Raw genomic sequence first — 24,499 nt, forward strand, 5'->3', positions numbered from 1 at the left:
TTTTACAGCTGCATATTATTCCATTATGTGGATTTAACCATAACTTATTTAACCACTCTGCCGTGTCTGGGCATTTGGGTTGTCCTTAACATTTTGCAACTGCAAACGGTGCTGCAGTAAATAGCCTTGTACGTATGTATTTTTTAGTTTTGGGGGGTACATCTTCAAGGACATTGTCAGAAGGAAGATTACTAGGTCAAAAGCTACGTGCATGTGTAGTTTTGCCAAATTTCCCTCCAGACGGGTTATACTAGTTTGCATTTCCAGTAGTAGTATATGAGAGTGTTTTCCACAGCCTGGCCAGCAGAATGTGTTGTCCACACATTTTAATTTTGCCAGTCTGGTAAGTGGGAATGGTATCTCAGTGTTGTTTTAATTTGCATTTTTCTAGTTACAAGTGAGTTTGAATATTTTTACATATGCCTAATGTCCATGTTTTATATTTTTTTAATTATGTTTTTAATGTGTTTTTCCCATTTCTTCTCAATGTTTAAGAGTTATTTATATGTTAAAGTTAGTAGTCCCTTTTCTGTGGTATATGTTACAGATATTTTCTTCCAGTTTGTCAGTTATCTTTTGACTTTGTTTTTGGTGTTTTTTTGCCATGCCATTTAAAAAAATTTATATAGTATGATTTACCAACATTTTCTCTTATTTCCTTGTTATATTAAGGTTGAAGAGGAATTCACTCAGGTTTTCTTTTAATATTTGTAAGGCTTCTCCTTTTTTTGTACTTAGATGCCCAATCCATTTGGAGTTTATTCTTGTGACTTGTGCGAAGTTTGGATCTTAGTCTATCTCTTGATAAATTTAAATTATTAATTTTAATGTAGTCAGATATACCAGTATTTCCTGTATGGCTTATTTTCGTCTGTGTGGATAGCCAGTTATCCCTGCACTATTTATTAGAAAGATTATCCTTTCACTTCTGCTCTGCAATGCCACCTTTGTTATAAATTCAGTGCCTATGTGTAGGACCGTTTCTAGGTTCTCTATTCTATTCTACCGACCTACTTGTTTGTCCCTACGTCAATCCCATTTTCGTTACTGCTAAAGTATGAGAAGAAGTCTTGATATCTAGTAAGTTAGTCCTCCTACTTTGTTCTTCTTTAGGATAATTTTTAATATTTTTGTTCTTTTGCTTTTCCTCATATATATTTGAATGAGCTTATGAAGTTTCTCATACAAATTCTGTCAGGAGTCTTTAGATTGCATTTAATATATAGATCAGGTTGTGAACATTTTATGTGGTAACAGTGTTGTGATTTCCTATCTATGAACATGTTGTATTCTTTCATTTACTTAGGTTTTCTTAAATTTCTTGCAATAATGTTTGATACTTTTATTAAGGTCTTTCACTTCTTTTGTTTTATTCCTAGATTAAAAATATTTTTGAATTGGATCATCCATAGTTTCATTTTTTAACTGCATGTTAATACAACTGCTATCTTTCTCTAATGGATCTAGTATCCAGGAATCTTACTATAAATTCACTGATTAATCCTAATAATTTTTCTGCATTTTGGGGGGAATACATATGTATATATATTATGTTTATGAATACTGTGAGCTTTTTTCCCCTCTAAACCTTAGATCATGTTTTTCCTTGCCTAATAACACTGGCTAGGGCCTCTAGTACATTGTTAAACAAAAATGGTGATAGAAGGTGTTTTTGCATTCTTCTCAATCTAAAATTTAAAAATTTCCCCATTAAGTGTGTTTCCTGTAGGGTTTGATTTATTTATTTACTTAGATCATTTAGATAAAATTGAAAAAGTTAGCTTCTCTTCCTTATTTAAGAGTACTTATACAAGGGTGTTTAGTTTTTTTCAAATACCTTTTCTGCCATTATAACAATACGGTCTTTCCCCCCATCCTGTTCCTCAAGTAATTACAATGGTGAGTTATTTAATATTAAATGATTTTTAGAATAAACCCAGTTTGATGGTTTTCTTTGCTTCTTTTTTCTTCCCTTTCCCCTTTTGGATTATAAATTTTGGATTATAAATTTCTTTATAAGTTGGTTTTACCTGCAACCTACAAGTTTTGATATATTGTTACTTTGCTATTCAGTTGAAGACATTTCGTAATTTCAATTATGATTTTACCTCTGACCTATGGGTTATTTTTAAGTATACTTCTGTCTTTACAGACATGAGGATTTTTCTGGTTACTTTTATGTTATTGATTTCTAGCTGAATTATGTTCTGAGGCTATGATCTGCATTACTTTATTTGTTCAAAATTTGCTTTTTGTGGGAGGAAGGAGAGTATCAGGAAGAATAGCTAGTGGATGCTGGGTTTAATACCTGAGTGATGGGATGGTCTTTGCAGCAAAGCATCACGGCACATGTTTACTGATGTAACAAACTTGCACATCCTGCACACATACCCTGAACTTAAAATAAAAGTTGGAAATTTTAAAAAAAGGAAAAAAAAATTTGCTTTGTGGAATACACTTTTTAAATTTACATCCCACTAGAAGATTCGAAGAATAATGTAGACCTTATCAATAATATGCATTTTCTTAAGTTCAAGATGGCACTATTGATCCTATTTTAAGTGTATTTGCTTTCTATTTGTTTGGTTGTTTGTTTTCTAATAGTAGATGTATTGGATGTAGTCTGGTCTTTGGATAACTTGCTAAACAGTGGAATTTTATGTAAGTCAGTATTCAAGGTGCTATAAGTTGTTTCAAGGTATTTTGTTGCAATTTAAAAATATATCTGATATTGGGTACTATAGTTATGGCTTGTACGTAGAACAGTTAATTTTGAGTTATTTAGCTTATTTTTAGAAAGAATCTCTTGCCCCCTTTAAACTTGTAATTTGAAATAATTACAGACTCAATTTACTTTTAAAGCAGGTTTTCTGTGTTTGATGTATCATCGGTATTGGGTGAATGAAGTTCTTTTAAATATTTATTCTATTACCTGACAAGTTTTACTTTCTTTTATGCGAAACTTTTCTGGAAACAATTTTGGGGCTTTCTTTTCAGAATAGATATTGGTTAGTGTTTGTGTTTGGAAAATTGAAAGCAAAATAGATATTAGTCTTGCCTATTCTTAACTTCTAAAGCTGTAATAGATTGTTTGTGTCCAACAGTGTCTCTTTATTGCTACTTTCCAAAAACATCCTCTTTGGTAGCCACGGTATAGAAGCATTTAGTTGCAAACAAATATCTCAGAGTTGTTAGCATTTGTATAAAGGTTATGGTAATATTCACCTAACTTAAGGGCTAAACAATTACCTGGTACCAAGTAAGTCAGGGCTTCTATTTTTAAATACACGTATAAATGTGTTTATTAGTGCTGAATTAATGCTTTGCTGTGGGGATTTAAAAATGTGTGATTGCTATATTGTACATAAGCACCCTGCATGATGAAATGGTACATATTACTTGACAATAATTACGTATACAATTTACAAAAATACTTTTTGAAAAGTAAAAATATTTAAAGAAATCCATTTTAAAAGTGGGAATTTGTGTTCTCAAAGTATTATCTTATGCATAGCAAGCTTTTATGACACATGTTAAAAGAAAGACTAGTAATTTTTAAAAGTGAAATATACATACATATATATGTGCTAACTGATATATTTAAGAAATTTCTTATTTAGGGAAAGGTAATTATTAGGCAAGTTGGAGGGAGGGACACACTAAATAGTATATTGGCAAGCTTCCTGAAATGCATATGGATAGTAATTTAGAGGCATACTGATTTTTAAATGTCAGGCAGCTTTTATTCTTTTCCTTTTCTAGCATCTATTTGTATGAACAGTGACTATTCCTGCTGCTAAAGGAGGTTTTATCAAGCTTTCTGTGAACATTTGTTATATAGGAAATAAATTAAACTACTGCTATATATACCTAACATTCAATTTATGATACCAGCAATGATTTGGGAGAGACTTAAAATTTTGTTGGTTAATTTCTTATTTGTCAAATGATGGGCTCAGAAATTCTCCATTTCTTAGATTAGGGGACATTTCCTATGTTTCCTATTTGAATCTACTAAACAAATGCCTTTAGTCGTGTTTGTAACCATCAACAGTATGTTTCAAATTACAGTGTCATCACTTACATTCCAAATGTAAGAAAGTTTTTGCTAAGTTGGCTTAATTCAGAATTGTGTTTAGCAGCTATTAATATTCTCTTAGTGACCCTTTAATACTTTATAGGCTCTTTTTTTTTTTTTTTGAGATAAGAGTTTCACTCTTGTTGCCCAGGCTAGAGTGCAATGACATGATCTCGGCTCACTTCAACCTCCGCCTCCTGAGTTCAAGCGATTCTTCTACCTCAGCCACCTGAGTAGCTGGGATTACAAGCGTGCGCCACCACGCCCAGCTAATTTTTGGATTTTTAGTAGAGACGGGGTTTCTCCACGTTGGTCAGGCTGGTCTCAAACTCCTGACCTCAGGTGATCCGCCCTCCTCGGCTTCCCACAGTGCTAGGATTACAGGCATGAGCCACCACGCCCGGCCTATAGGCTCTTATAGAACATAGGGTACAGGGGATATTCCCAGGAGACTAAATATGTACCTTATTTCATAGAATCTAAGTTGCTATGAGACTGTGCTTAAGACCATGTCAGTGAAGGGTAATCACACAACTACCTCACAACAGTCACCTGGTTATTATGATGATACCACCTAGCATCACAGGCATTTCAATTTCAGAGAAGTTAAATTATAAATAAATGTATATCCTGGAATTGTTGAAGTAGGGTTTTGAAGTCACTAACAGAATTTAAAAGAGATGGTTATGATAATCTCGTGTTCTTATTTTCTGTGATTATATCAATATGGCATGCCGAGAAGTTTTTTATTGTTTTGAGTTTCCAATTGTTGTTTAGTTTTTTGTTTTGACTCTAGATACTACACAGTGTTCCATTCTGAGATTCATGCAATAGAATTTATAGCCATCCTAGAGATCATTAGAAATCTATTAAGTTAAAAGGCCATTGACTTTCAATGTCAATACTTTGAGAAGTGACGTTGCGTAGTTCCTCTGGGCAAGGAGTATAGGCAATTTGTTTTTTCTTCTTCATGTATAATCATGTTCAGACTGAAGTTGTATCCATTTATTCACAGTGTCCATTATGTAAAGATTTGTGAAAAAAGAAAGATGAGATATATGTACATTTTGGTCAGTTAAATGCAAGAATATTTAATTATGTGCTTCCTATACCCCGCACCACTACTAGTTCCCTACATACTCCACAAGCACAGTTATAATGATAGTATTTCTTCATTCTCAATGTTTCATTGCATTTAAGAGTGAGGACATATTAGAACTGTGGGAATAAGAAGGAAGGGATAATGCAGAGACCATAATCATTACCTTTTTTTTATATTAGACCTTTGTTTGGTTTGATTTTTATTTTCATGTTTATTGTTTTATAAGAAATAAGTACATCTTTTAATATGACTCCATATTGCCTACAAAATAAAGTATATGCCATTTGAAATTCTTCATGGTTAGTTTTAAACTTCTTTTGAGTTCTCATCTCCAACTAAATTATTCCTTACTCCGTCCGTACCTGTGCTGTCTTTGTCTCAAATCTTCTTTTTCGCAGGATGTTGTTTTTTTCCCTTTGTGTTACCCACTCTTTGAGGCTAATCCCAAATCCCATCTATTCAAACTTTTCCAGATCTCTTCATAGCAAATACCTTTATTCCACTACTTTCTAATGGTAAGTTTCTCTCTTATACCTCTTAGTGGAGGGTACCTTTTGTTAAGGTTATGTATTTGTCAGGTTTTCCTGTTAGATTTTGGTACCGATGTATTTAGGTTTGTATTATCTCCTGTACATTGCATAGTGGTGGTACATCATCATACACGTCTTCATCCTTGTCGTCTTCACGTTGAGCTGGCTGAGAAGGAGGAGGAAGACGGGTTAGTCTTGCTGTCTCAGTGGTGGGAGAGGGAGAAGAGGTGGAAGAGGTGGAAGGGGAGGCAGGAGAGAGGCACACTCAGTGTAACTTTTATTGAAAAACGATCCCTGTGTAAGTGGACTCATGCTGTTCAAATTTGTGTTATTCAAGGACCCTCTGTAATTTTGTTATAATGACTAATATGTTAGAGTGTTCTACATTTAAGTTTTCATTCTCAACATTTTGCTTATTATTATTATTTGAGACGGGATCTCATTACATTGACCAGACTAAAGGGGGTGGCTGTTCACAGGTGCAGTCATAGCACACTACAACCTTGGACTCCTGGAGTCAAGCAATCCTCCTGCTTCAGTCTGTCGAGTAACTGGCACTGTAGGCACACACAGCCACACTTGGCTCCCATTATTTTCTGAAATATAAAATTATTTATTTGCTGGTTACTATCTCATAGTGTGAAAGACAAGAATACTTTTCTCACGGCATCCATCTGATATATTTTATAATGTATCTATATTGTATCTATTATTCAAATTTTGATAATTATACAACCTTACTCATAAGGAGTATTTTATAAATAATGCTTTTTTTTCTTTGTAGGTTACTTCCTCAGAATGTTGGTCTTCTGTATGTTGGAGGTTATGAAAGACCCTTTGCACAAATCAAGGTATGTTTGTTCATTTTCAGGGTACTTTTCCTGGATGTTCTCTTATCTAGAATCCATCAAAAACTTGCTAATAATCATCAACATATAAAAATATTGTGTCCCAGCACTTCAGGAGGCCAAGACAGGTGGATCGCTTGAGCCCAGGATGTTGAGACTATATTGGGAACCGTGTCTCTACAAAAAAAATTTTTTTTTGTAATAAGCCAAGTTTAGTGGCATGTGCCTATAGTCCCAGCTACTCTGGAGGCTGAGGTGGAAAGATCACTTGAGCCCAGGAGTTTGAGGCTGCAGTGAGCCATGATAACACCGCTATACTCCAGCCCGGGTGACAGAGTGAGACCCTGTCTCAAAAAAAAAAAAAAAAAAAACAGTGAATGTGAAGTGATAATTTCATTAGCTTCTGCGTATTTCTGCTGAAGAAATCATTCAGCTTTTCAAAGGAATTGATTATTTTAATATTCTTGCCATAGTAAAGATGACTTTGACCAAAATAGTTCAGTGATTAATTTAGAAGAGTACATTTAGAGATTAATCTTTGAGATCATCCCTTTTGCCATTAAAAAAATGTTTACAGGTCAAGCACATGGCTCATGCCTACAGTCCCAGTGCTTTGTGAGGCCAAGGTGGGAGGGCCAGGGCTGGAAGATTGCTTGAGCCCAGGAGTTCGAGACCAGCCTGGGCAACATAGTGAAACCTCATCTCTACAAAATAATAAAAAAAAAATTAACTGGGCATGGCATGGCAGTTGTCCCAGCTTCTCAGGAGGCTGAGGCTAGAGGATTCCCTGAACCTGGGAGGTCAAGGTTGTAGTGAGACATGATCACACCACTGTACTCCAGCCTGGGCGACCGAGTGAGACTGCCTCGAAAAACAAAAATGTTTTTAACAGCTTTATTGAGATCTAATTAACAAACAATAAACTGTACAATTTGATAAATTATGACATGCTTGCAGTTGTGAAACCATAACTGCAATCAAGATAATTAACATATTAATCACTTCAAAAAGTTTCCCTGTGCCTTTTTGAAATTTCCCCCTCCTGCCCTTCCTTTTTTTTTTTTGTGGTCTCCAAGCAACCACTAATCTGATTTTTGTTATTATAGATTAATTTGCATTTTCTAGAGCTTTATATAAGTGAAATCATATAGTGTATATTCACTTTCTCTCTTTTTTGCCTTCTTTCACTCAGCATAATTATTTTGAGATTCATCCACATTATTGCACTTATCACTAGTTTATTATTTTTTATTGCCAAGTATCAGGTTGGTGTAAAAGTAATTGTGTTTTTTTGCCATTAGTAGTATTCCATTCTATGGCTATAGCAAGTTTGATTATCCTTTCACCTGTTCATGGGCATTTGGGTTGTTTCTAGTTTGGGGCTGTTACAGATAAAGCTGCTGTGAGCATTTGTGTACAAGTTTTGCATAGACATATGCTTTTCTTTCTCTTGGGTAAATATCTAGGAGGGGAATGGCTGGGTCATGTGGTAGTTGTATTACATTTCCGTAATGACTGAGATTCTTTTCATGTACTTTTTTCCCATCTGAATCTGGTCAAATATATATTCAAATCTTCTCTAGTGAAGTATGTCTTCAAATCTTGTTATTTTAAAATTGGGTTTTTAGTTCTCTTACTGAGTTTTGAACATTTTTTGTATCTTCTGGATATAAGTCCTGTATCAGATTTGTGATTTGCAATTATTTTCTCCCAGCTGTAGGTTGTCTTTTCATCTCTTAACAGTGTCCTCAAAGAGCAGTTCTTAGTATTGATGAAGTTCAGTTTATTTTTCTTTCATGGCTCATGTTTTTGTTGTTGTATCTAAGAAATATTTTCCTAACCCAAAGTCACAAAGATTTTTCTCTATGTATTCTGATAGAAGTTTTATACTGTTAGGTTTTACATTTAGGTTTATTGTCCATTTGAGTTAATCTTTATAGAAGAGTCAAGTATGGATTGATGTTCTTTTTTTTTTTTTCCTTTTAATCTTTTTTTTTCCAGAATGTTACTCTCAAACATTTTTTTTCCAGACATATTGATATATAGGTGTTCCAAAACCACTTTCGAAAAGAATAAAGACCTTATAGCTTTGTTGAAAATCAGTTGATCCATATATGTGTGAATCTGTTTCTGGACTCTTCCATTCCGTTGACCTATGTGTTTATCCCTCTACCAATAAGCACACTGTATTGATTTCTGTAGCTTTATAACAAATCATGAAGTAGTGTAAATCCTCCAACTTTGTTCTTTTTCTATGTTGTTTGGCTAATCTAGGTTCCTTTCATTTCCATATGAATTTTTATAATCATCTTGTCAGTTTCTATAAAAATGCCTGTTCAGATTGTGATTAGGATTGTGTTGAACGTATAGATCAGTTTGCAGAGAACTGAAATTTTAACAGTATCAAATATTCCAATTCATTAAGGCCACATCGCTCTCTAGTTATTTAGGTCTCTCAGCAATATGTCGTTGCTTTCAGTATATTGGTTTTAGACATTTTTCAAGCAAATTTATCCATTTTGTATTTTGTACACTATTACAAAAGTTTTCTTTTAATTTTTTTTTACTCACCCTGACACTTGGGCAGGATTTAATTTTAATTTCTGATTGTTTAATGGTACTTGCCAGGCTGTAAAAAGTTGATTGATCTTTTTTTCTTTTCATGTATTGGCTTTAAACTCTACCATCTTGTACTCGATTATTAGTTCAGTAGCTTTTATGTAGATTTCATAGGATTGTCTACATAAATGATAGTCCTCTACTAGTAAGGACAGTTCTCCTTCTTCTGATCTTGATGCCTTTTATTGCTTTTCTTTTTTTAAATTTTCTTTTTTATAGAGACAGGGTCTTGCTGTGTTGGCCAGGTGGGTCTTGAACCCGATTACAGGCATGAGCTACCACCCCTGGCCTGCTTTTTCTTTATTGCACTGACTAAATCCTACAATACAGAGTTGAATAGAAATGGCAAGAACAGACATACTTGTCTTGTTTCTTATCTTAGTGGGAAAGCATTATTTAATCTTTTATCAAAAATTGTTTTTATAGTAATATTAGTTAAGGGTGGGTTAATTGATTCTATTAAACTTTCTTATAAGAAATGAAAAAATATTAGCATTCAAGGCAATTTATAAAAAGGAAAGAGTTGAGACACTCAGTTTTGTTTTTGTAACTTTCTATTAATGTTTTCTGAGAAACCTATATGTGTGTATATATGTGTGTGTGTGTGTGTGTGTTTTTGAGGCAGAGTTTCACTCTGTCACCCAGATTGGAGTGCAGTGGCACAATCTTGGCTCACTGCAACCTCTGCCTCCCGAGTTCAAGCGATTCTCCTGCCTCAACCTCGCAAGTAGCTGAATTACAGGCTCGCACCACCACGCCTGGCTAATTTTTTGTATTTTTAGTAGAGCTGCGTTTTTGCTGTGTTGACCAGGCTGGTCTTGAACTCCTGACCTCAGGCAGTCCACCCGCCTCAGCCTCCCAAAGTCCTGGGATTATAGGCATGAGCCACCGCACCTGGCCAGAAGCCAATACACTTGTTTTGTGATTTTTTTGTTGTTGTTACATAGTTTTCTGATTTTTCTTCACAGTTGTTTCTTGGCTCCATGTGTTATTTTTCTTCTATCCATGTGAGACTTGTGAGTTAAAACTCCTTTCCACTTGCTTATGACATATTTTTATGTTTTGAAAAATAAGGATTTTTCAGAGTAGACTCAGGCTAAATAGAATATGCAACATACTTAATACTGAAGATGTTCAGTCATAATATCAACATCTGTTTTTGAGACAGAGTCTCACTCTGTTACCCAGGCTGTAGTGCGGTGGCACAATGACAACTCACTGCAGCTCACTGCAGCGTTGGCCTCTCAGGCTCAGGTGATCCTCTCACCTGAGTCTCCCAAGTAGCTGGAACTACAGGTGCATACCACACGCCTGGCTAATTTTTTTGTGGAGATGGGGTTTCGCCGTGTTGCCCAGGCTGGTCTCAAACTCCTGGACTCAAGTGATCCACCCATCTCAGCCTCCAAAAGTGCTGGGATTACAGGTGTGAGCCACCATACCTGGCCACCACAATATCAACATTTTTAAATGAAAAATCTTAGTTACCATAGCATTAGCACCTCTTTAAATAACTCCATTAATTTAACCTAAATCTAAACATTCTCTAAAGTTCGTCATTAGGATCTTAAATTATGGAACCTCTTGACTTTTCTAGTTCCTTAAATAATGACAAGTATTCAAGTCCATTTTTTTCTTCCATTTTTAATATCCCTGTAACATGAGGAGAATTGGCAAGATTCTCTTCATAAACCCCCCTCACTATCCCATTCACCAAATTCAGCAGTATAGCCAGGAATCCTAATAGGTTTCAGCAGGAACATTTATGACAGCTCAATATTTTTCTGACCAATGATTTGGAAAATCCTGTTTCTCTTTATTAGAGCTGAAGTAACTAAAAAGAGAGAGGCTTATCTGATATATTTCAGTAAGGAGAGAATTTTTGTGTTCGTGGTGTGAGTTACATAGTACCTCAAAAGTACAGTCTCAGAGTTATGTGTATCTGAGTGGTAGTTGCCCTATCACTCACCTGATTTATTAATATTACATTTTCTTTATCTGCACATTTCCTAACAAGCTCAGTGACAAAGTCAATCTTTTGTCAATCCTTTATGCCTAGAGAATCGGCCCTGTAGAAAAAAGTTCATGATTTTAGGGTGTCTTTTTCCTTTGATGTTGTTGTGGGAAAGATTTCTTTCATTCACTGTGAAAAGATTCTTATCCTTATTAATTGTTGAAGTTCTTTCATAATTCCTATGGCTCCATCAAATTACATGCATATGAATTAGAATGTAAGTTAATTGGATAACAATTTAAAAATCATAGTTCAAATGCTTGACGTTAGGTTATAAAAGTTAGGTTCATTTCCTACGTTGGCTTGTACCTGACTTGTGAATATGAAATACCAGTATTTGTTATGTTCACTTTTTTCCCATTAAACTAAATGTAAAGATAATGTATAACCTTTAAAAAATGGAGACTGCTTTGCTTTTCTTAAGAACATATTGGTTGTTGATTTTTAAAATTAAATCATGATATGAAATTGTTCACTTGATCATGGAGGAAAAGACATTCTCTTTCATTAACATCACAAGACTTAAGTTCCTCAGTGTGGGTGGCTTGGTGTTGCAGGCAATGTTTGCTAGAGATGTTTTACCTAAAAACGAGCTCCATTTTATAAAGTTCAGAAAGAGAAAAGAAAGAACACAGAAAGATAATAGATATTTGGACACATGTTAAATGATTCAGAAATTTGCTATAGCGTGCTGATAAATACCTGTACATCTGTACTATTAGTATTAAATATATAAAATGGAGCATAACAATTATTCCTACAGCTGAACACACACACACACTCTTCCATTATTTACTCATCTTTTAGTTTTAGTTTTCTGTCTAAGCCCTACATAAAGACATAAATATGTGTAAACTTGGGACTTTTAGGATTGTGTTTTCTAGTTCTGTGAAGAATGATGATGGTATTTTTATGGGAATTGCATTGAATTTATAGATTGCTTTTGGCAGTATGGTCATTTTCACAGTATTGATACTACTCATCCATAATCATGGGATGTGCTGCCATTTGTTTTTGTTGTCTGTGATTTCTTTGAGCAATGTTTGGTAGTTTTCCTTGTAGAGGTCTTTCACCTCCTTTGTTAGGTATATTCCTAAGTATTTTATTTTATTTGCAGCTGTTTTAAAAGGGTTGAGTTATTGATTTGATTCTCAGCTTGGTTGGTGTTGGTGTATAGCAGTGCTACTGATTTGTGTACATTAATTTTGTATCCTGAAGTTTTACTGAATTCATTTATCAGATCTAGTTGCTTTTTGGATAAGTCTTTAGGGTTTTCTAGGTATGCAATCATATCATCAGCAAAAAGTGACAGTTTGACTTCCTCTTTATTGATGTGGATGCCTTTATTTATTTCCCTTGTCTGATTGCCCTGGCTAGGACTTCCATTACTGTGATGAATAGAAGTGGTGAAAGTGGGCATCATTGTCTTATTCCAGTTTTCAGGGGGAATATTTTCAACTTTTCCCTTTTCAGTGTAATGTTGCCTGTGGGTTTGTCATTGATGACTTTTAGTACCTTAAGGTGTAGCAGGAACAGTCGCAGACAAAACCTCTTGGACACTGGTTTTATGAGGGAAGAGGCTTTAATGAACTGGGAGCATTGGTAGATGCGCGTCTCAAGATCCAAGCTCCCCAAAGTAAAGATTCCTGTCCCTTTTAACGGCTTACAACTCTAGGGGGTCCATGTGAAAGGGTCATGATACATTGTGCAAGTGGGGGCTATGTGACTGAGGTCTACATGCATCAGTGATAGGGGCTAGCAGAACAGAACAGAAAGTTTCACAAGTCTTCCTCGTACAATGTCTGGAATTTGTGGATAACACCAACGGTTAGGTCAGGAATTGATGTTTAACTACCAGGCCCGATTCTTGGCACCAAGCCCTCTGACTATTGATCTCACTTCTGCTGCTTTTTTTTTTTTTTAACTTTTTGCTTTCTTATGAAACAGGAGACAATGGGAGAGGTGGTCTCCTTCCTTAAAGGTGTGTTTCTTCTATGCTGATTTTGCCTAGGGTTCTAATCACAAGAAATGCTAGATTTTGTCAAATGCTTTTTCTGCGTCTATTGATAGCATTTTTGTTTTTAATTCTGTTTATGTGGTGTATCACATTTATTAACTTGCATGTGTTAAACCAACCCTGCATCTCTGGTATGAAAGCCACTTGAAAGTGATGTATTACCTTTTCAATATGCTGTTGGATTCAGTAACTTAGTATTTTGTTGAGGATTTTTACATCTGTGTTCATCAGGGATATTGGTCTATAGTTTTCTTTTTTTGTTATGTCCTTTCCTGGTTTTAATATTAGGGCAATAATGACTTCATAGAATGATTTAGGGAGGATTCCCTCTTCTCTATCTTTTGGAATAGTTTCAGTAGGATTGGTACCAACTCTTCTTTGAATGTGTGATAGAATTTAGCTGTGAATCCATCTGGTCCTGGACTTTTTTTGTTGGCAATTTTTTCTTTTATTACTATATCAATCTCACTACTTGTTATTGGTCTCTTCAGAGTTTCTGTTTCTTCCTAGTTTAATCTAGGAGGGTTGTATAGTTCCAGGAATTTATCCCTTTCCTCTGGGTTTTCTAGTTTGTGTGCCTGAAGGTGTTCATAGTAGCGTTGAATGATTTTTTTTAATTTCTGTGGTATCAGTTGTATTATCTCCCATTTCATTTCTACTTGAGCTTATTTGATTCTTCTCTCTTTCTCTCTTCTTTTCTTGGTTAATCCCACTAATGGTCTATCAATTTTTTTTTAACCTTTTCAAGGAACCAGCATTTCATTTTATTTATCTTTTGTATTGCTTTTTTTGTTTGTTTGTTTCAATTTCGTTTAGTTCTGCTCTGATCTTTGTTATTTCTTTTCTGCAGGGTTTGGGTTCGTTTTGTTCTTGTTTCTCTAGTTTCTTGAGGTGTGAGCTTAGATTGTCTGTTTGTGCTCTTTCAGACTTTTTGATGTAGGCATTTAATGCTATGAACTTTCCTCTTAGTACTGCTTTTGCTGTATCCCAGAGGTTTTGATAGGTTGTGTCGCTATCATCATTCAGTTCAAATAACTTTTTAATTTCCATCTTGATTTCATTGTTGACCCAAAGATCATTCAGGAGCAGATAAGTTAATTTCCATGTATTTGTATGGTTTTGAGGGTTCCTTTTGGAGTTCATTTTCAATTTTATTCCACTGTGGTCTGAGAAAATACTTGATATAATTTCAGTTATCTTAAATTTATTGAGACTTGTTTTGTGACCTGTTTTATGGTCTGTCTTGGAGAATGTAACATGTGCTATGATAAGAATGTATATTCTGCAGTTGTTGGGTAGAATGTTGTGTATATATCTGTTAAGTCCATTTGTTCCAGGGTATAGTTTAAGTCCATTGTTTCTTTGTTGACTTTCTGCTTTGATGACCTGTCTAGTGCTGTCAGTGGAGTATTGAAGTCCCCCACTATTAGGGTGTTGCCGTCTATCTCATTTCTTATGTCTAGTAGTAATTGTTTGGTAAATTTGGGAGCTCCAGTGCTAGGTGCATGTATTTATGATTGTGACATTTTCCTGTTGGAGACTAATCCTTTTATCATTGTATAATGTCCCTCTTTTTCTTTATTTTTTTTACCATTGTTGCTTTAAAGTCTGTTTTGTCTGATATAAGAATAGCTACTCCTGCTCACTTTTGGTGTTCATTTGCATGGAATATCTTCACCTCTTTACCTGGAGTTAATTTGAGTCCTTATGTGTTAGATGAGTCTCTTGAAGACAACAGATAGCATATTTGGTTGGTGGATTTTTATCCATTCTGGTATTCTGTATCTTTTAAGTGGAGCATTTTGGCCATTTACATTCAATGTTAGTATTGAGATGTGAGGTACTGTTCTATTCATCATGCTAGTTGTTGCCTGAATACCTTGGGGTTTTGTTTTGTTTTCATTGTGGTGGTGTTTTATAGGCCCTGTGAGATTTATGCTTTAAGGAGGTTCTATTTTGGTGCATTTTGAGGTTTTAAGATTCAGAACTTTTTAAGCATTTCTTGTAGTGCTGGCTTAGTAGTGGCAAATTAACTCAGCATTTGTTTGTCTAAAAATGATTCTCTCTCCTTCATTTATGAAACTTCATTTTGCTGGATACAAACTTTTTACCTGACAGTTATTTTGTTTCAGCAGAGTAAAGATAGGACCCTAAGGCCTGCTGGTTTGTAAGGAGAAATGAGCTGTTAATCTGATAGGTTTTCCTTTATAGATTACCAGAGGCTTTTGTCTCACAGCTCTTAAGATTATTTCGTTTATCTTGACTTTAGATAACCTGATGACTGTGTGCCTACGCAATCATCTTTTTGTGATGAACTTCCCGGGTGTTCTTTGAGCTTCCTGTGTTTGGATGCCTAGATCTCTAGCAAGACCAGGGAAGTTTTTATTGACTATTCCCTCAAATACATTTTCTAAATTTCTAGATTTCTCCTCTTCCTCAGGAACACCAGTTATTCTCATATTTGGTCATTTTAACATAATCCCAAATTTCTTGGAGGCGTTTTCCTTTTTTTTTTTTTAATTCTTTTTTCTTTGTCTTTAAAGGTCTGATTGGGTTAATTCAAAAGCCTGTCTTCAAACTCTGAAATTCTTTCTTCTACTTGTTCTAGTCTGTTGTTGAAACTTTCCTGTGTATTTTGTATTTCTCTAAGTGTGTCTTTTACTTCCAGAAGTTGCAATTGTCCTTTCTTTGTGATATCTATTTCTCTGGAGACTTTTTTTCCATATCCTGTATTTTTTAAAAAATTTCTTTGATTTTTACCTTTCTCTGGTACCTCCTTGAGTAGCTTAATAATCAACCTTCTAAATTCTTTATCTGTCAGTTCGGATTTCTTCTTAGCTTGGATCCATTGCTGGGGAGCTTGTGTGATCTTTTGTGGGTGTTATAAGAACCTTGTTTCATCATACCAGAATCACTTTTTTGGTTCCTTCTCATTTGAGTAGACTGTTTCAGTGGATAGATCTGGACCTCAAGGGCTGCTGTTCAGATTCTTTTTTCCCACAGAGTGAACCCTTGATATGGTGCTCTCCCCTTGTATGTCGGGGTTCTCTACATGGACAGAACTAATAGGATAGATGTATATATGAAGGGGAGTTTATTAGGAGAATTGATTCACACGGTCACAATGAAGTCCCACATCAGGTTATCTGCAAGCTGAGGAACTAGGAAGACAGTCCGAGTTCCAAAACCTCAAAAGTAGGGAAGCTGACAGTGCAGCCTTCCGTCTGTGGCCGAAGGCCTGAGAGCCCCTGGCAAATGACTGGTGTGAGTCCAAGAGTCCAAAAGCTGAAGAATATGGGAGTCTGGTGTTTGAGAGCAGGAAACATCCAGCTCGGGAGAAACATGGAGGCCAGAAGACTTAGCCTTTCTAGTCTTTCCGTGTTCTTCTGCCTGCTTTTATTCTGGCTGTGCTGGCAGCTGATTAGATTGTGCCCCCCTGAATTGAGGGTGGGTCTGCCTTTCCTAGTCCACAGACTCAAATGTTAATGTCCTTTGGCAGCACCCTCGCAGACACACCAAGGAACAATACTTTGCATCCTTCAATCCAATCAAGTTGACACTCAATATTAACCATCACACCCTCTTCCCCTAGGGACTGGGCTTCCTGAGAGCCAGACTGCAATGATTACTATTGCTCTTCTAGGTCTAGCCACCCAGTGGGGCTACCCGGCTCCTGGCTAGTGCTAGGGAGTGCCTACAGAGTCCTGTGATGTGAGTCATCTTTAGATCTTCCAGCTGTGGATACCAGCACCTGCCCCGGTGGTGACAGGGGACTGAAGTGGACTCTGTAGGAATCATTGGTTGTTGATTTGTTTAGTGTGCTGGTTTTCTTGAATATGGTTATGCTAGTGGTGAAGTTGTCATGTGGACAGACTCTGGACTTCTGGTTGGCCAAGGTGTTGCAGGTGGTGGAATTAGCTGTTGTTTTCTCCTTCCTTGGGTATAGGATTTTTCTGTTATGAGTTGCTGTAATGGCTTGAGTTGACTGGCCTCCAGACAGGAGGTGGTGCTTTCAAGATAATATCAGCTGTGGTAGTAGGAGGGGGATATAATCTTGCCCTACATTGGCCAGGATAAATACTTGGGTTTCTCAGGTGATTGCGGGGCCATAGAGGTCCCAAGAGTTTATGTCTTTTGTCTTCGCCTACCAGAGTGGGTAGAGAAAAACCATCAGGTGGGGCAGGATTGGGCAGATCTGAGCTCAGACTCTCCTTGAGCAGGGCTTAATGCAGACACTGTGGGGCATAGCGGGGTGGTTCTCAGGCCAATGGATTTATGTTCCAAGGGGGATTATGGCTGCCTCTGCTGCATCATACAGGTCACCAGGCAAGTGGGGAAAGCTGGCAGTGACATGCTTTACCCAGTTCCCATGCAGCCAGCAATGCCAGTCTTCCTCCCACTGTGCCCCACTGACAGCACCAAGTTTATATTCATGGAGCTGGAAGCAGGACTGAGATCTTGACCCAAGCTACAAGTCTCTCCACAGCAAGCAGGGCTCTCAGGCCTTGCCCCTCCCCACCTGCCTGCACCATCAGCTGCAGTTTCTGTGCTCATGTCTGCACTTCCCATTTTCCCCCCCCACCCCCCAATTCTGTTTAGGAAAACTTGTGCTCATTTGAAATTATTACAGAGTTCATCTAGGAGCTTATTTCACCCTGTGGCTCCTTCCCAATTCTGCTGGCTGCCTTCCACAAGGACCTCTCTCAGATAAGGCCGAGAATGGCTTCCCTGGGCTCGAGCTGGGGATCAGGAGTGCCTACAGGGCTCTTCCCATTGCTTCTTCTACTTTTATATTTTCTTCAGCTCTCTAAATCCATTTCAGCTCTAAGTGAGGTTAAATCCTTCTCCTATGATCTGGATTTTCAGGTTTTCCAGTGGGGATATGTGTTCAGAAGCACTTCTCCCCTGTCACACTTCGAGAACTCACAGTTTTTTGGCTGTCTCATGGAGTTTGCAGCAGCAGGCCACTTCTTTCAAACGGTCTGTGACTTCTTTTGGTTTTCCTGGTATGTTTCTGTGGTGGTTCTTGGAGTAAAAGTTAACAGTGTGAGTCTTCACACACTGTTCACTTCATCCAAGTGGGAGATGCACATTAGTCCTGTCTCCTATCCACCATTTTCTGCAGCTCAGCCTCCCGAGTAGCTGGGACTACAGGCGTGTGCCACCATGTTCCGCTAATTTTTAAATTTTTTATAGAGATGAGGTCTCACATTATTGCCCAGGCTGGTCTGGAACTCCCGAGCTCAAGCAATTCTCCTGCCTCAGCCTCCCAAAAGTATTGGGATTACGGATGTGAGTCACTGTGCCCAGCCTTCCTTAACTTACTTTTTTTTTTTAATCTCTTAACATCTTCAGTAAGTCATGGGGAAGGTTCTTTTTCAAAGAAGCTCAGTCCTCTGTTGGGGGCCGCACTGGGGGTGGTGGAGAATGAAAGAACACACACAAAGACAAAGACACACAGAGAACATGGCGGCCGCACTCAGAGCCTCCGCCTCACTTTATTTATACTCTATAAACCTCACGTCAGCAGAAAGAATGCAATGCAAAACAAACTTTCTTTTCCCATATGTAACCTTCTACTCAGTACCTTGTTTCTATATTCTTTCTTATCTACCCGCCTTCTTGGCGCCTACGGGAGTTCATTAAAAGTTCAGTTGGAGATACTGTCCTTGAGCCTTATCTATTCTCAGCATACTGTTTTCAAAGGCCCCTGCAGTCCTCAACTTTCACCCAATGTAGAGACTCTACTTCCAGATCACCGACCCCTTTCAGAATCCTGTGAAAACCATGAACCCTCTCCCTAGAAAAGTTTACATACATACACATACTTTTGCTTATAGTTTCAGAGGTTTCATGAACCCCACTGGAGAGCATTCAGAGACCCCAAATTGTGAGCCATAAAAAGTGAATAAAACGTTCTGTCAAGTTTTCTATTAACCAAAGAGATACTGGATTCATAAAAAATTAAGTTTTCAAGAAAATTTTTTATTTGAACTTGATTTTAAACATGCTTGATTATCCTCTTGCTTTATCCTAAAATATAATAAGTTAAATGAAACACCAATCATTTTATAATGAGTGGTAACATGGAGTAAGAAAGGAAATGCTTAACATATCCACAACTATAGTTTGATACTATAAATGAAGCAGATTTCATCCTCATCCAAGACTGTAACTCATTTGACTTTATTGAGATTAAATTTCTAAATGTACTGGGATGTATGCCACTTAGGATTTTATTAAGTAAGCGATGTAGTTCTTTATACCTTTATATGCAGTCTTTGAAATTAAAAAGGGAAGTTTTTCAGAAGTCCTTTATGTGAGGGTTGGGGACTGGGTATTTCTATATAACATAATACCTTTATCTTAATAATGTATATATGTATATATTCTATTTTTCATATCTTATTTTTGTAGATATGTTCTAGTTTAATAGTTTACATTTTACACCAGTTACTCTGTGTTTTTTTCTAGAGCATTTTAAAGTCTAGTAAAAATCTTAATGCTAATACTTGTAGGTTTCTCATTGTGAAAACTTCACTTACCAGCCAGAATTCATAAAACCAAGAAGGATTGAAGCCTCTCAACATCACATTTAATCAACCAAAGGGTTGTTATGGAGAGACACAAGGCCACAGGGCCATTCCTTGATATTAGTTGTCTTTTCCAGTTCTGACAGTCCAAGAATTGTGAGTGGCTGTAAGGCTGAGTCAGCCCCAAATGTCCACTTGGACACTGCAGAAAGGCTTGAAAAGTCTTCTGTATTTTAAGTCGGAATTTTTTGCAGCAACCATATATGGAAAGTAAGGACTATAACCATTATTTGGGATTATTTTTTTAAGGCAGTTATTTTACAGTCAGTACAGCAACATTATTCCCTGCCTCAGTCTGGTTCTGTCCCTGCTGAGTAACTGGGTGCCATTAGTCACAGTCAGATACTCTAAGCTTTCTGAGCTTGAATTTTAAAAAATCTCTACAGCCAAGGAAATGTAAGAGTGTTTGTATTCATGTGCATATGTAATAGATGCAAAGAAATACCTGTCTCTTCATTTTTGAAGTCAACATTGAAAATCTATCAAATCATCCACGTGGACTTCATTTCTATATTTTTTAAAGTAGCATGTTTTTCCTTTAAGGTACTTCAAGCTCAGATTGTTATTTGTTATGTTAAAAATATTTTTGAGATTATTAACAAGTAAATTTTAATATTTAGCATAAATTATATTTAAAAGTAAACTATTTTTTTGGAATCTTTCTATTATAAAAGACTGAAATATGCTAGGAAACCTGATAGTAATAATTTGGTTTGTTTACTGACTGATGGTCTTTTAGAAAATATCTGGCTTATTAGATCAACACCATTTTTACTAAAAGAAACTAACATTCATATTTTAAACCTCTAAAATAACTGAATGTTCTAGTTTGACGACTTCCAAACTTTTGTTCATAACCTGTAGAGCTGCACAAAGTATATTTCCTCAGGTTCTGGTATATGCACACATACATGTATTTATATACATGTAATGTGAACTGGTTTCAAAATATGTGTGATGTCATTTTGTTTTGTTTCTTTTTCTTTTGATTTAATTTTTAGATGCTGGTCTCAACCCACTAAATTAATTTCTGTGTTGGAAAATGGGGCACAACTCACAGTTTGGCAAACACTGCTTCAGGGTAGGACTTGTCCAGCTAATGCTGCCATACGCTTCTGGCAGGAGAGTGCCACATTTTGTGATACAGATGATAGGGAGGAGGCTTACCTGTCCCTGAACTCATGATTAGCCTCAGAATGGCTTTGGAGGGAAAGAAAAAGATGAGATCTCATAGTTGCTGGGAAGAGGGAGGAAGGAAAAGATGAATGAGAAATGAATTAAAATGTTTTATGGAACCAAGTAAAGCTATTTTCTGTTTCAAAAGTACTCATTCTCAAGAACAGAGGGGAGTCTTGCACATCTACTCTGTCTCCCAAGTGATTTCATGTTTTTTGAGGATAGAGAAAGAAATAAAGGTAAGATCTTCCGTAGATGAAAACATTAGAAAAGGAGGTGAGTGAGAACTTGAGAGAAAGAAATGAAATCAGGTCTAGATCTATGTGATATAGTTGTTGAATAATGGCTAAATTTTCTGTAATACTCTTAATGATGAGGAACATTTTCAGTGTCTCATATTACAGTAGTAAAGGATGAAGTGTTTATCCCTTTGTTGAAAATAGATTCAAAAAGTAAAAGAAGGTTAAAGGAAAACCTTTTGGATACTAAAATTCTCCCTACTTCCATGCAATAGCTATTAAGTTGCTGACCACTTCTTATTCTGCACAGTTGCTGACAGAGCATTGTGGGATCCCTGCTGGGTGTCGAGCTAGCCTACACTGTAACTTTCTGGATGTTAAAAATCATGCAGTGATTACTAACAAGTCATGTAGTAGTTGTAGACAAAAGTTCTAAAAGGTACTCATAATGGTTGTTCTCCTACCCAGGTGCTTTTGGTAGCATTATTGACAAAACAGAATGCCACGTAAGTGCTAAAATACACACGTTTCAATCTCAGTATTATCTGCATGTCCGTAGACAACTTATCAAAAGACTATAAGCCCTATGAGGCTGAGCTGTTTCTTGTCCACTTCCGTATCCTCAGGATTTAGCCCACTTGCTGGTATATGAAAGCACTAATAAATATTTCATAACGTTATAATTGAAGAATGACTGGAAAGCCAAGTGGGCTTTGTTTTTTGTTTTCTATTGTTTTTAACATTAAGTATATACCATTAAGTTCATCAAGCTATTTAAAAGCTCTGGTTCTAATTACATACATATTTACTGGATTAAAAATTTTAATTTCTAATCTCTATTACATCTTGGGCTTAGTATATCCTTGTGTCAGTATAAATTAATTTTATTTTCTAATTTAAAATTGTGGTTGTAAATTACTATTAACAGCAACTTTATTTGGAATGTAGATTTTGTGAATACATTCTTCTGAGAACCCTTTCAATATAGTCCTCAAATTGTTTTTCAATTAAGAAATTTAGCATTTTTCTTAACCAGAAATTTCTATGACTTTTGAGCTAGACATTTTGTAGAAAACTGTTGGAAATATTTTGGCATAGTCTAGTATTTTTTTAAACATTGTACTACATCAAGGTGAGTTCTTGTTAAACATGGCTTGAACAAAGAATAAACAATTTTCTTTTGTATCTTTGAAAAGTTTTCCAAAAAAAGGAAATGCAATACTTACTTAGGTATTTACAGTACAGCCAGTGGACCTCCTATTTTGGTAAAAGGAGCTAACATGGTACTTCTTATCCTGTTTTCTGTAACCAGTATTTTGCTTCTAAAAATAAGTAGTTCTCTTGCTTGAATTTCAGAGACACTAATAACCATATAAATATAAAAGATTATGTAAAAATGGCTATTGCTGAAGTCATGTCTGATAAATAATGCCACAGTTTCTGATCTAGATTCATATTAAATGTCTAGAAGTTAGGCATTTTACTTCTCACAGAAAGGAGACAAATCATTCCTTCAGCAAATACTAATTCATTATAAAAGAGTGTTCGCTTGTCCTCTTGCCTAATAAAGTCTCAAAAAACAAAATAACTCTCCCTCCATCTTTACCCTAAATGCAGGCACAACAGTAAAGACCCATTTCAAGTGGTGCGTGGCTGTAATTCATGCATTTAGGAAAGCTCCAGAGTTGTGCTTGTTTTGGTTGACTCTTCTGACAACATGCACATTGTGAACAACCCCAAGCAAAACAAGACCCATCTTCCTAATGATTCTCTCTCCGCCTCCACCCCAAAGGGCACTAACAAACTCCAAGTCTAGATCATAGAAATCCACACGTTCCCCAAATTTTTAATAGGAAGTATTAACTTGGTACGTGAGCACCTTCAGAAGTTTGAGATTGCTGCTGTAAGTGACATCTTTTCATTAATGTTGTGGTGTGTGGATTGGAGGGATCTTTAATTTTCTAAAACAGGAATAAAGAGATGCATTCAAGTAAATCTAATAATCTCTTAAAATAGTTTTTTTTCTAAGTTGTGAACTAAGTATTTCTCTTCTCCATGTCCTCAAGTTTTATTATCTACAGAATTAATTGCCTATAAATAAAATGACAAGTTTGCAGTTCAGAAGATTTACAAACTATACTAAATGCAATGAAGTACAAGATTTGGAGAAACTTGTAAATTTGTAACATTGAAAATAGAAGTCAGCATTAAGTTACCATTTGGATATTGACAGTTTTACTAAAATATGTTAAATATTTAACTGTATATTTAAATTCTTTTTACACAAGATCAGAGAATTTCCAATACTCAGGAAATAGCTTCACAAGTGATCATTCATCTGCTAAAATAGTGTGTTGCTTCTGATTAGTTGACTCAGTTAATAATAGTGAAAAATTATAAGTTATTTAAGTTTTTTGCTGAGATTTAAGTTTGGTAACTTGAAAAATATTAACAATGAACACACATTTAATTTACATGTATATATACATATTTACATATATACTCTTTTAAAAATTAATCTATCCACAGCCTATGTGCACAGACATAAAATGACATTTTAGGTCATAATTTCTTCTCAATAGATTGTGGTATTTTGCATCAGATTTGCTCTCTAAGCAAGTTGTTAGCCAGTAAAAGCAATTATCTAGTGGAAATTTTGTTTAAAATAAAAATTTGGAGGGGCGAGAAGGCTGAGACATAGGGAAACGAATAATATAAAAGGATATTTAAATTTAATGTATTCTTTATATATAGTAATTTTTACATCTTATTGTGAAATGTTACAACCATATTGATATATTTTTGGAAATCCATCTTTTTTTTCTTTGTCAGTATTTTATAACTTTAATATGAAAAAGAAAAACAGGATAATTTATTTGTTTAAAACCAAAAACATGAATAATTATGTTTTTGACTTTTAAAGTTAGTGCTTTTATCAAATAGAAAAATAGCCAACATTTGTTGAGCACTATATGCCCACCAGGCACTATTCTAATTAATTCTCAAACAACCTGTTGAAGTGTAGGTACTTTAAACATTCCGGTTTTACAGATGGGGAAGATGACAATATAGTTACATTATATTGCCTCGTATGCAGAGTTATGTTTCTGTATACTATTTTGAAGTAATTAGTTACTGTTTCTATTGCATTATTGTCATATACAGTATATTATTATAGTTCTTGAACCCTTTCTGAGTTCTGCTTGTATGCCAAAATTATCCCTGTAATTTATATAATATAGTCCACTGACTGGACTAAGTGACTTGACCAAAGGGATATGGTTTT

At 35.7% G+C, this 24,499-nt stretch overlaps 1 protein-coding gene across 4 annotated transcripts in view; it reads left to right on the forward strand.

Annotated features, from left to right (window-relative positions):
* Positions 1-24,499, forward strand: part of RNGTT (RNA guanylyltransferase and 5'-phosphatase) — a 354,163-nt gene that overhangs the window by 273,491 nt on the left and 56,173 nt on the right. For all 4 annotated transcript variants that reach the window (XM_011984441.1, XM_011984442.1, XM_011984443.1 and 1 more), the window contains one exon: positions 6,495-6,561. In XM_011984441.1, the coding sequence (XP_011839831.1) occupies positions 6,495-6,561 (67 nt within the window). The remainder of the gene's footprint in view (positions 1-6,494; positions 6,562-24,499) is intronic.

Source organism: Mandrillus leucophaeus, unplaced genomic scaffold, assembly GCF_000951045.1.
Source record: "Mandrillus leucophaeus isolate KB7577 unplaced genomic scaffold, Mleu.le_1.0 Scaffold268, whole genome shotgun sequence".
Taxonomy (NCBI): domain Eukaryota; kingdom Metazoa; phylum Chordata; class Mammalia; order Primates; family Cercopithecidae; genus Mandrillus; species Mandrillus leucophaeus.